Genomic DNA, 12,421 nt, shown 5'->3' on the forward strand with positions numbered 1-12,421 from the left:
CTATCTCCTGTAGGGCAACTGGTGGAATTCTTAAAGAAAGTTGAATCCAAAGGGCCTCTCTCGTGTGATACAGTTTTGAAGATATTTTATCAGACCTGCAGAGCAGTGCAACATATGCATAAACAGAAACCACCTATTATTCATAGAGATTTAAAGGTACAGTATAGAATTTAAGTGACTGCAACATTTGAACGAAGTGTAAAAGCAGACTTCCAGATTGGACTACAAAGTTGATGCTGTAGAACTAATGAAATTGAGACACTTGAATATGCAGCATTTCAAATGATGGTATGAGTATATATCCATCTTGTTGGGATTGCTGACTGGGAATGAAGGACACCACTACATGGCTTAGTGTTTAGACCGCATCCTTTACCTATATTTTTGGTGTTGGAAATACTTGTTGAATATCCTGTTAATTAAATTTTGGAGCTCAAACTGAAACCATGTAGTCTGTTTCCCACTCTTACTTTAATCTGAACAATAGTTCCTATTTGCTGGTAAGTATGCTCGTGACTGGAAGCCACGCACATTTTGGTGGTAAGAATTTTTTAATAGCAGAAACACAAAGCTGTGAAAGGAAGAGGAGGATGTCGTCAGTGTGCTACTGAAATGCTGCTTCTCTCTTGAACCTAGCAACCAGCTGCAAGGAGTGTGTCGTATTAGGATGGCTGGCATTTCAAAAGGCACTAAAATCTACCTTTTGTTGTAGTACTTTGTTTTGGAGCACATTGACTTTTGAACTAAAATTAATCAAGGGGGCCACTTATTTCCTGATTGGTTATTTTAAGACCTTTCATCCTTTGTCAGTCCTTTACAAATGGTATGGAAGGTCTTGAGTTCTGAAGTAAAACTGTGGCCAGTGCCATCCTGCTGGGAGGCACTATGCAGTTGCCAAGGGTTAGCATTTTGTAAAACTTGAAATTTTTCCTGAGACGCTAGTTCAAGGGCAGCACCTTGAACGGTGGGGTTCCTGATAGACAATTTTACAGAGTTAAATAAATATTACATTATTGATTTCTTCTGTTACTATTCCAGTGCCTATTAAGAAAACCTGTCCCTGGCAGAAACTCAAAGTGATGGGGGGCAGGGGGAAGCAGAAAGCTGGTTTCATACTACAGTAGCTGCACAGGGAGAGGGCTTTTACAAGAAAATACAGGGCAAGATCTTGATCTTTGTGCTGCAACAGACAGTGGCCTCGCTAAAATGATCTAGGGAGGTGTATTTGCACTGCCGTTCCCAGAAAACTGAGTTTAGGTAGATGGAGGAGAAAACTTACGTCAAATGGTCTCTGTGCATCTTTTAAGCTAAAATGTTTTTGCTTTAATAACTATTTACAAATATAAATACCTTATCTTTGTTTGGCCCTAAAGTGAGTGATCTGGTATTGATTGTGTGGGAAAACGGGTTGTTGGGCTCAGTATCAAAGCTTTTGTAACTTTTGAAATTCTTAAAGATATTAGGATCTCTGAAATTCTCTGATATAATGCACCTTCAAATGGGTTGAGATTCATGCAGTGATCTCCACTGCAGACTTCCCGTTACTTCATTCCTTTGTTTGTTGGTGTGGCATGCGCTCCATCATTAGCCATTGTCAAAAGGATTCAGGGGAAAGCAAATGTTAATGTGATTTACATGCATGCAGCATTGTACAAACTGGTGCCACTTTTTAAAATGTTTAAATTCCACATTAATTATAGGGCATTTTGAAAATAGTCCTGTGGCTCTCATACTTGAAACTGTCTGAATTAGTTTGTCCCCCTGAGTACTTGCCACGTGAAACAAAACAAGTCATTTTGTAGCATAGGGTAGACATTTTCTTCATAATTAAATTTGGATTTTTAAAGTTCCCTGTGGGCTGGTTTTGGAAGAGACAGGTAGAGACCCCCTTAAAATATGAACACTCTACTGACATTCTTGGAAAGGTAGTGACCACTGTTTCTAAAAGTTGGGCCCAAGTAAGCATGCACATTCTACTCTGTGCCTTTGATATTAGTGTGTGCTGATTGTATTTGGTTGTTGCTTTGCCCACTATGCCAGACCTGGCGCATAAAGGAACACACTAAAGAGTGGACTAACAGAATAGAAACCACTAAATGGAAGAGTCTGTTATCAGGGTGGGTCAAGGGAATGCAGCCTCAAGATACAATGTGCAAGATATTCCCTGCTCTGCGGCTATCACAATCTAAGGCTAACGGAGAAGATGAGATACAGTGGGAGATCTATTGAAAACAGTTTAATTTTTTGAAGAAACATCTAATTTATATTTTCACTTGCTGGCCTCACAATCAGCACAGAATCATCCCCCCTCCACCCTCCCAGCTATTAACTGGTGCTCCTGATAAGGTTTTAAACTACTCATTAATCTTGCAGGGCAATTTGTGAAAGACTCCTTGCATGTCTTTTCAAACTTAAAGCATTGGAAAATGTCATGCAAAACTAACATATGGAGGGACATGGATTAAATAAACTACAAGGTCCTTTGAGTTGAATTTCTTAGAAATAAAGATGTACTATTCCACAAAATAGTTCATGTCATTCAGGGCAAGCTGTATAGTGGCTAGAGAAAGGGGGAGAGCTGGAATTCCTGGGCTTACTACCTGTTTTGCCTATGGGTTGGACCTTAAGCCTGTCACTTACTCTTATAGAGTCTTAAGTGTCCCCCCGAACATGGGATACCATGTGCAGTAAAATACTAAGTATTGATTCATTTTATTTAATGAATATGTGTACACTTCCTGGGTATGATTTAAAAGTGTGCATGAGCTACAGCCTTCATAAATGTGTGTAACTCTTTCATTTGTTAACTTACCTCCATCTGCAGGTGGAGAACATGCTGATTAGTAACCAAGGGACAATTAAGCTGTGTGACTTTGGCAGTGCTACAACTATAGCACATTATCCTGATTACAGTTGGTCTGCACAAAAGAGAGCAATAGTTGAAGAGGAGGTGAGAAGCTTGACATTGCAGTTAATTATAAGATACTAAATTCTTTCTATTAGTGCTGCTCTGTTCGCCTTAACCCCCAAGTTTACTTCATTTATGACTGTTTTAAGACAAATTGAAGCCCTTTCAGTTGTGAAATGGATTACAAGGCCTTATTTTTCGAGTCAGCTGCTGCTACATTGTTCAAATGCTGTCTGCCATAACAACAAAACAGCTTGTGTTTTTAAACTATGTTCCTGAGCACCTATCCTGATCAATGCCCATGGAGTGCCTACTACTCTCTGATGTGGAGAAATAAAATGTAAACCCAAACTGAAACTTGACACAGTTGGTAGTGTAGCTTTTAATGACCTTTTTAATAAAAAGGGAGAGGAGTGAGGAATTGACTGCTATTTTCTGTTAGTATGTGAATTTTCACCCTCTGCAGAAAAGTAAAGAGTCAGTTGTTCCTCAGTGACTCTGATCAAATCTAAGCAGACATGGCTTCTAAAACTGAATTGGGTGGCATGTGATGAAGCAGTTGGTCTGTTTGACAGATCTTGGACTAGACAGTATTGCTGTACTCTTAGGACAGCTGTAACAATGTTGGCATGTTCCCCCTTTCTTTCAAAATGCAACTTGTCCATAGATCTGGCTAAGTACTAGTAATGCTGACAAATCTTAATGTAGCGCATAAAGATGGATTTACTTTAAGCGATTTCTCAAACCCTTCTAAATCTGTGGAGAAGGTCAATAATGAGACTCAAACTAAATCCATGAACTTGTCAATGAGTGTGCAGACTCTCACAGCATCAACTTCTTTTTTTGGGAGGTCCTGAGTACTAGCCTGCTTGTTTCTGGTCCCCTTCTCCTTTTTGGAACCTGAACTCATGGAGAATTGTCTGCTGGCTCTCTGGGAAGGGAAGAGAAGATGGTGCCATGCAGTTGGCGAACTTCTCACATGGGACGGAGGAAAAAAGGCACAAAGTAGGGTCCTTCCTCCAGATGCATCCTAAGGGCATAATATAACTGTTCCTTGTTTCTCAGTGTCACTCTCCCTTGTTGAGAGCATGCAGTCTGGTTTTGCTTGCTGTGTGTGGCTTGAAGGGACTACTACAGCAGGTACTTCTTTAATTACAGTTAAAATGTCATTCCTGTAGGCTTCACATAGAGATACTTCCCTCATAACTGTATTTTGATACTGAACCAAGGACTTGCACCTTGAGTAATGTGCCCCAAACTAGCTTTTGAAGTCAGAATGCCCTTTTTACTTTTTAGCAGAACATTTTTGGAACGCTGTTCCCTGAGGCTGTACATAAAGCATTGTTCAGGTCTCTGCTTCATGAACTTTTACTTTTGTTTCTGCAGATTACAAGAAACACAACACCAATGTATAGGACTCCAGAAATGATAGACTTGTATTCAAACTTTCCAATCGGTGAAAAACAGGATATATGGGTAGGAACTTCTGTTTCTCTTTGTTTGTAATGATGCCTGTTAGATATCATAGTTAAATAGTTCCTGTATTTCATCATATTTGTGATGTTTAAACTAATTGCACATTCGCTGCTATTGGAATATAAGATGCAGTCTGAATTGATTGCATTGTTTGATATTAAAACAAAACTTCAGCCATCTGTATCTGATACATTTCAGGCAAAATAAGCTTAATTGGTATGAATTTTAAATCTTAATTTGGGCTGACATGAGGCATAGACCTCGGGAACTTTGTCCCAGCTCCTTCAATGCCTTGAATGAATGTTGCAACAACTTTGCTTTTTCTCTGGAGGTCAGGACAGGGCTCTCTTGGAGTCCATGATCACTATGTGATTAGACAGAGGTTGCCAAGACACACAACTCTGACTTTGCTCATTCGCAAATCCTAGTCTCAGGGTAGTGAAGAGCATGAAATGCAGGAACGACCTAAACATTAGTACTTCTAAACTCTTGTTTGTGTAGAAATCACGTATGTTTCTGTTGCAACTAAGTGGGATGGCAAAAGGCAGTGGCAAATGAGTAACCTTCACTGAAAGGATTGTGGTTGCATTTGAAGAGAAGTATTTAAACTCCCAGTGCATCTTCAGTTAACAGTGTCAGTGATGAGTCCTTTTGCATTCTTTTTGGTGATGTTACACATTAGTATTTTTCAGAGTATTGGATATTTTTATGAATGCACATACTTAACTTCTAAATATTGTACCAGTGTTGGTAAACAAGTCTGTATGACTTTTTAAACATGTATTTTAATATCAAAGCAGAATAGACACTTGAACATTAACATTTGTGATGGCTGTTCAGAGCTATTGGAATCTCAACTACTGTCTAAACCTTTTAAACAATACATTTTTAAAACTAATTTGAGCTTTTTGTGTTCTGCCTCTGTAGTTGTCAATCTTCATATTGAATTTTTGAGAGAAAAGCCAGGGTAATATAGTTCTTAAACACCTTACCCATCTATCAAATTAAATCCATACAAGTTAGACCACAATTGCATCCACTTACCTAAAACAGGAAAGGTAGAGCTCCATTTATTCAAAGGACTTGGACGATTGAAATCTTTGGGTTAGGGTAACCCAGGTATTTACTGTCGTGGCTGACTACTCCTATTTAACAGTATGTCAGCTATTGTCACATACCTCTCTGTTCTTTAAAAGGGCCGTGTTCCAACTAGTGGGGCTTATATAGAGCCTGCCATTCTGCTAAGCTGCCTTGTCTCCTGTCCAGTGGTCTGGGGTCAGGGAAATCAGAGTTGCATATGCAGTACATCACAACTGCAAGGGGCATAAGTGCTTTTAGTTTGTGATTTGGGTGAATGGTTGTACTTTACTTTCTCCCAGAGAGTTCAGTATCCTCCACTGCTCTCTTCTAAGTGCTTGTCACCATACTGTCTAGATGAATTTGTAGTGCTGCTTCTCAGGCCATAAAAAAGTCTAAACTTCAGTATGGATCAAAAATGTAACTCCTGTTAACCACAAAGTTTCCCAAAATGCTTTTGCAGATCAGGAATATTACTTCTGTTACTTCTTTGAGCAGTTACCAGGTTCTCAAATGTGGTCAACATTCTCCTGGTTTCTGATTTATTTTATTGATTTTTCTCTGGCTCCTTTTCCAAAGTCTAGGCACCTTCTAAAATTTAAAGCACACAATTTAAAAAAAAATCTTCAGAACAGTTCTTATACTTTCCAAGTAAAAGCCTTCCTCAAACCAAACACCTTACCTCACCATATCATAATGCAAAGGCCCGTCTCCAGTCACATCCTTCTTTAGTGTCCAGCACCTTTATCTATTGACCGCAATTTCCCTAAATTCCTGTCAGGGGGAAAATGGGCTTTGGAGCATGTTTGGATGGTTAACAAATCTGTCTGAAAGAAGGAAGTGAATTGCAGAGCCAAGAGAACCCCATTGCTGCCAGTGTCCTGCCAGCAGCTCCTCCCGCTGTTCTGAGAGTCCTTTAGCTCAATTCTTTTTGTCTGGTCTCAGCTGTGTCTGTATGGAATGGGAGAAAGGAGGTCTCCCAGCTAACCAGATTCCAAACCATGTAGGGCTGCCTGTTTAAAACAAGCATGTTGAAATCCACCTAGAAACTTGCGGGAGCCAGTGCGGCTCTTGGAATCTTGGTGCTGTATGTGTCCGGCATGATGTGCTACTTACCAAATGGGTGGCGCTGTTGTGCAGAATCTTCAGCATCCCACATGGGTGAAGCACGACACTTTGGGAATTCTGTATGCTGCAATTGATCAGATTCCACCTGAGCTGACTTCTGCTCATGGTCCGGTCACGTTCTCTGCACTTCACAAGTCACCATGACTTAGATGACCTGTTGATGGAAGAAGCTGGAAGATACTGTTTTTAAAGATTTTTGTACCTAAAATAAAGGTTTTATTATAAGTAATACCACATTTTAGTAGAAATAATGGTGTCTTCTACCCATTTTAATGGGCATCTCTTGAACTGAAGTTCCTTTTTTTGCTTCTATCTTCAGGTTGAGCTAAAGGAAAAATATTTTTGTTCCCTCAAATAGCAGGTCCTCCTGGGACTTGGCCTCCAAAAAAACCAAATGCTATTGTTTATCAGAGTTCCTCCATTATCTCTAGTGCTTTCTCTTTGAAAAATGTCATGTGGCTTTTTTGTAGGTGGAACCTTTGGTGTTTAGTGTCAGCATGAATGAAGGTTTCCACAAATTCAGTGGGCTTGTGGGAGCATTCTTCCACCACCATGAGAGTTCACACATTCTTGGTTCTTATTTGATTTTCAAGATGCCCACTAATGTTGTGATTGCAGGGGTTTTTGTGGCTTACATTTTCCAGTTCTACGTTCTATCTAAGTTGTCTGTAACCACTAGTGTATAGAACAGTGGACCAGGACTCAGGAGATTGTGTTTCCAGCTCTTCCACTGGCCTGCTGGGTGACCTTGGAAAGTCACTTCCCCTTTCTGTGCTTCAGTTTCCCCATCTGCAAAATGGAGATGATACTAAACTCTTTTTTTTGTAAACTGCTTTGAAATCTACTGATGACAAGCTCTGTGTAAGAGCTCGAGATTATTTTTGTCAAGGCTGTTTTCTTTGCTCCTTATTTTATCCAATTTATTAATTTTGGCTGATGCAGTTTCACTTCTTTAATGTGGCTTTATATCACTTATTTTAGGGTAATTCCTCTGAATCTTTATTGAAACACATTTGGCTGGTGTCTGGTGGGTTTCTAGCACAAGATGTTGATAGCACTAGAACTTCCAAAAGCAGAACCTTTTGACTTTTTCCTGTATCACAGCTCTTTAAAGTTGAGCTAATCAGATTTCTTTCTCTGCACATCTGTTACTGAGTGCATTTGCTCTGTTAAAGGTTAACTCCTTCTTACCTTTAGTTGTTAATATGAGAACATTTCCTGACTCTTCAAAGGTGTTTGTGTACAAAAATAAACGGTTTAGAAGATTAAACTGTAGTAAGCCAAGGCTGGATAGTCTTCATCCAAGAATTTGGAAACAAAAACAAGCTCACTGAGCTGCAAACACAGAAGTGCAACTTCATAGTCACCCTCCAGACATCTAGTATTAATCTGTATTACAGTAGGGACTCCATGTCCAACAGATAACCCATTGGGCTGGGTACAAACACAGTGAGAGTCTCTGCTCCAGCGAGCATACAGTCTGAATAGTCAAGACAGACAGAACATAAGAGGGTAACCAGAGGCATAGAGAAGTGAAGTCACTTGGCTCAAGTTATGGTATAACATTGTATCCATGTGTTCATAGAGAACTAAGGGTGATTCTGTGAATTACACTGGGCATTTCTTCAGTACCAGACAAAGTAACTGAGAAAGAACTACAAAGAATTGAGTAATGTAACATCATATTAAGCATGTTCTTTGTGATGGTGAATTGTACCATTTTTAACTTGTAAGAGTTCTCAGTTAAAACTGATTGGATATAATGTAGATGGACAAGGGACTTTTATAAGGGAAGAGGCTATTAAGGGAACTTGGAAACCACAGGGTGGTGTGTTGCATCTTGGGTTTTAAAAAGTGTAGGAATGAAAAGCTATTTTTTCATTGTGGAAAAATGATTTATATCTTAAGATTTTAGGAGACCTTTAGTGAAACTGTTTGGTTAATATATTGGGCAAAATTTACCATGCACACAATTCAGAGACTAGTGAAAATCATGAAGGCACCCAGAACTTAACTAGTGTAACCCAAGTAGGTGTGCTAAGTAGATGCCCGCAAAGTGACAGATAGCTATCAAAGTAAATATCTGTAAGTTAAAGTGCTTTGGAAGGAAAAACTTAAATAAACCATATACACTTATGGGTTCTGAATGATTGACACCTTAGAAAGTACATTGAGGTGTCATTATGGACGGGTGAAGGAAGGCAGCCTGCTCAGTGCACAGCACCCATCAGAATAACTAACAAGATATTAGGCTGCATTTTAAAGAGAATAAAGAACACCATTACCTACAAATCAATGATACACATTGGCTTTGAATGTTGCAATTTGATCACCCCTTGAAAAGCAGGTAGCTGAAACTGGCCAAAGAATGGCAGCAAAAATAATCAGGAGAATGTGAAGCTTCCATATAGAGAATAAAATAACACTGGAACTTAATCTGGTAGAACAAAATGGGATATGATTAAGGTACTCATATAAAATAATGGCCAGTTGAGTGATACTTTTCACCCTTTCCAGAAAAAGGTAACGCTAGAGTTTAAACAGAACTAAAATTATACAGAATATAAAGTGATAACTTGTGACTTGTTGGTATAAGATAGGATTGAGACGGAAGGAGGTGAGTCACTATTTTGACCACTTTCTTCAGATGCTTGTCTTACTTCTATTGGTGCAAGTAGATCTATGAGATGATTGCTAGCAGGGTTAAGAAAAAATTTCCAGGGGGATTTTGCACAATTTTCCAGAAGCATTCTGAAAATCTTGCTGTTCTCTGAAGCATTTGTTACAGGGCACACTTTTTTCTAAGACCTCTTGCTACACTACATGGACCACTGGTTTAGTATAGGATCACCACTTCTATTCTTTTTTTTTGGTATCTAATGTTAATCGAAGTATCCAAATTTACCTGAAAACATTAAGTAAAATGTTCTGCTTGACTCATCCCATTATTCTTGGATTCTTGCAACAGTAGAACTCAATCCTGACTTTAGGCACGTGCTATTTCCCAGGGCAAATTGTGTGGTATCTGTTTTCAGTTATGGAACTGAGTCCCCCACAAACTCATTGGCCTCAGTGTATGGTTGTTTTATTGAGGTTTCAATTCTCTTCTGGAATTGTTTGTAAAAAAATTAAAGAATTAAATGGGCCTTTGAATGGGATGCTGTTTGAATAAAGTGATTTGCGCTTTGACAAACTACCCAGTTATGTACTTAGTAACAGAATGAATTTGAATTAGGAGTACAAAGAGAGGATCAAATCCTTTAAGTAGGAGTGACTTACACAGAAATTATCAATGTAGGGTTTGGCCCATAAAAATAGAATGTGTCTCTCTTTGGACCTCCTACTCTAAAAACCATTGTGCTACACGTTGCTACATATATAACAAAGGTGTTGATACCTATATGACTATATATTATACTATAATATAAATCCTTCAATGTGGAGAGAACTTAAAAAAAAAAATCTGAGACTGAGGAAACTATCAAACCTTTAATCATAATGGCAAAACTGTACCACAGTCTTCATGCTACTAGAAACTGTTAGTTTGTGTAGACTAGGCTTGTTGTTAATCTTTGATCCTAAAGAATGAAACTTCAGAGGTTTGGTTATTTTAGAAAGCGGGGGGCGGGGTATGCAGCTGAAACACTGTTAATAGTGTTGGGTTCCATGACTAAGCAGTTTGCCTTTAATATAGCAAAGTTATTTTAGATTTGAGCTTGGTCAGAGTTGTTCCAGTATCTAATTGGTGTCATATCTAAAATTCAACTTTAAATGGTTTTCGGTGCCTGAATTACTGACTTTTCTGTAATGTTTGCTTTTATTTCTGTGTAGGCATTGGGCTGTATCCTATATTTATTGTGCTTTAGGCAACATCCATTTGAAGATGGGGCTAAGCTTCGCATAGTCAATGGGAAATACTCTATTCCTCAGAATGACACTCGATATACTGTGTTCCATGATCTCATTCGTAAGTTTAAAATCTTGTTTGTTTGTTCTGATGCTTTGTGGACCATACATCTTTGATCATTAAAAATATGCTAGGTACCATGGGATTAATCAATCAGAATTTCCAGTTCCATTGACGGTGGCGTCGTAAACCGTATGAGAGTGATTAGTTTTTTTTTAGCTATTTGACATCAATATGAAGAATTTTCAAACTTTTCTATATTCAGTTAAGAACTAGATTTTTGAGTGGAAACCTTCTGGTTTTTCACTGATTTTTCAGTGCTTAATCATGCTTAGGATTTTGATAAATTGGCTGGAAATACTTTGCATTTTGGTTCTGATTCCCTGAATTTGTTTAAGAAACTGTTTTACTAAAGTTCAAAAGACACAGTTGAACTACTACAGTTGGTTGTTAAAATTCTGATGAAATGGGGTGGGTTTTAAGTTGCCTTTAAACATTTTCTTCAAGTTTGATGCTCTTGTAGTATTTTCTTAGTGTCATCTTGATTCATCACTAAAATCGTTATTCTTAATACATAGATAGCTGTTAAAGGCAAATGATACTTGGGTACAAATTTACTGTTTCCCTGTTTTTTCTGCATGCTTTACTATTGATAATCATGCTGCACTTGAATCCACTAAATAAAGTACAGATTTATGCAATCAAAAAAGGGCTGTTGTAATGTCTAAATTATTTTTTTTTAGGTTCCACTTTGAAGGTGAACCCAGAGGAGAGGTTGTCAGTCACTGAACTTGTGAATCAGCTGCAGGAGATTGCGGCTGCCAGGAATGTGAATCCTAAATCTCCTATCACAGAGGTACGGGAGTGCTATAAAGAGTATAATCCTTCTTTTCCCCCACATTCAATCAATGGGAACTTTGAAACAGCTGTCAAAATGGTTGCAGTGAGATTTTCAATTGAGTTTAGAGGATTTATGTGCCTAATTTCAATAGAAATTCGATGGGATTTGGATGCATAACTAATGGTTTGAAAATCCCAGCCTCAAAGCTCTTTCTCATCCAAATATGTTAAAAGGAAACCTATGGTGGTTCTTCCTGCTTATTGTCAGACTCTTGGAAGCATCTTCCTCTCAACAGCATTCCTTCTGGAGGTAGATCGTCAGTGTCACATCAGATTTGATTGAAATTGACCTGAGACGTGGTGGTTGTGAGGGGGGGGGGGTGTGTGTGTGGGCGGTGGGGGGGGGGGGGGAGAGTTAAATATGTGACAGGGAATTTAGGCCTACACAGATTCACAACAGCTTACTTAAACTGATTCAGTTAATGCAAATGCCTGTGTGGACTTTTACTTTGGTTTAAGGGTTGCTTATTTCAGTTTCTTAAATCTGTTCCTAATTGACTTGAGTGTCCTTTTGCACAGATTTAAGTAAATAGATTTAAAATCTTGCCTTCATTTGAACTGGTGCAACTCTGCAAGCAGACTAGCCTTTCGAACTGTTGTGATTTTTGCTGCTGTCTGTAAAAGAAACAAAACTTTAAACTTGCAGAACCGAAGTAAGAGTCCACACAGACAGTTGCATTAGTTTTACTGCACTGGTTTAACCAAGGGCAGGTGTCAAGATTCCTTCCCCACTCTGAACTCTACGGTACAGATGTGGGGACCTGTATGAAAGACCCCCCCTAAGCTTATTCTTACCAGCTTAGTTTAAAAACTTCCCCAAGGTACTAACTTTGCCTTGTCCTTGAACCGTATGCTGCTGCCACCACCAAGCGTTTTAAACAAAGAACAGGGAAAGAGCCCACTTGGAGATGTCTTCCCCCAAGCCCTACACTCCCTTTCCTAGGGAAGGCTTGATAAGAATCCTCACCAATTTGTACAGGTGAACACAGACCCAAACCCTTGGATCTTAAGAACAATGAAAAATC

The 12,421-nt window shown here is 38.8% G+C and overlaps 1 protein-coding gene across 3 annotated transcripts in view; it reads left to right on the plus strand.

Moving 5' to 3' along the window:
- The window catches only part of GAK (cyclin G associated kinase), a 128,951-nt gene that overhangs the window by 38,464 nt on the left and 78,066 nt on the right, over positions 1-12,421 (plus strand). For all 3 annotated transcript variants that reach the window (XM_037902267.2, XM_037902269.2, XM_037902268.2), the window contains 5 exons: positions 14-156; positions 2,825-2,950; positions 4,295-4,384; positions 10,421-10,556; positions 11,240-11,352. In XM_037902267.2, the coding sequence (XP_037758195.1) occupies positions 14-156; positions 2,825-2,950; positions 4,295-4,384; positions 10,421-10,556; positions 11,240-11,352 (608 nt within the window). The remainder of the gene's footprint in view (positions 1-13; positions 157-2,824; positions 2,951-4,294; positions 4,385-10,420; positions 10,557-11,239; positions 11,353-12,421) is intronic.

This window comes from Chelonia mydas, chromosome 5, assembly GCF_015237465.2.
Source record: "Chelonia mydas isolate rCheMyd1 chromosome 5, rCheMyd1.pri.v2, whole genome shotgun sequence".
In the NCBI taxonomy this organism is placed as follows: domain Eukaryota; kingdom Metazoa; phylum Chordata; order Testudines; family Cheloniidae; genus Chelonia; species Chelonia mydas.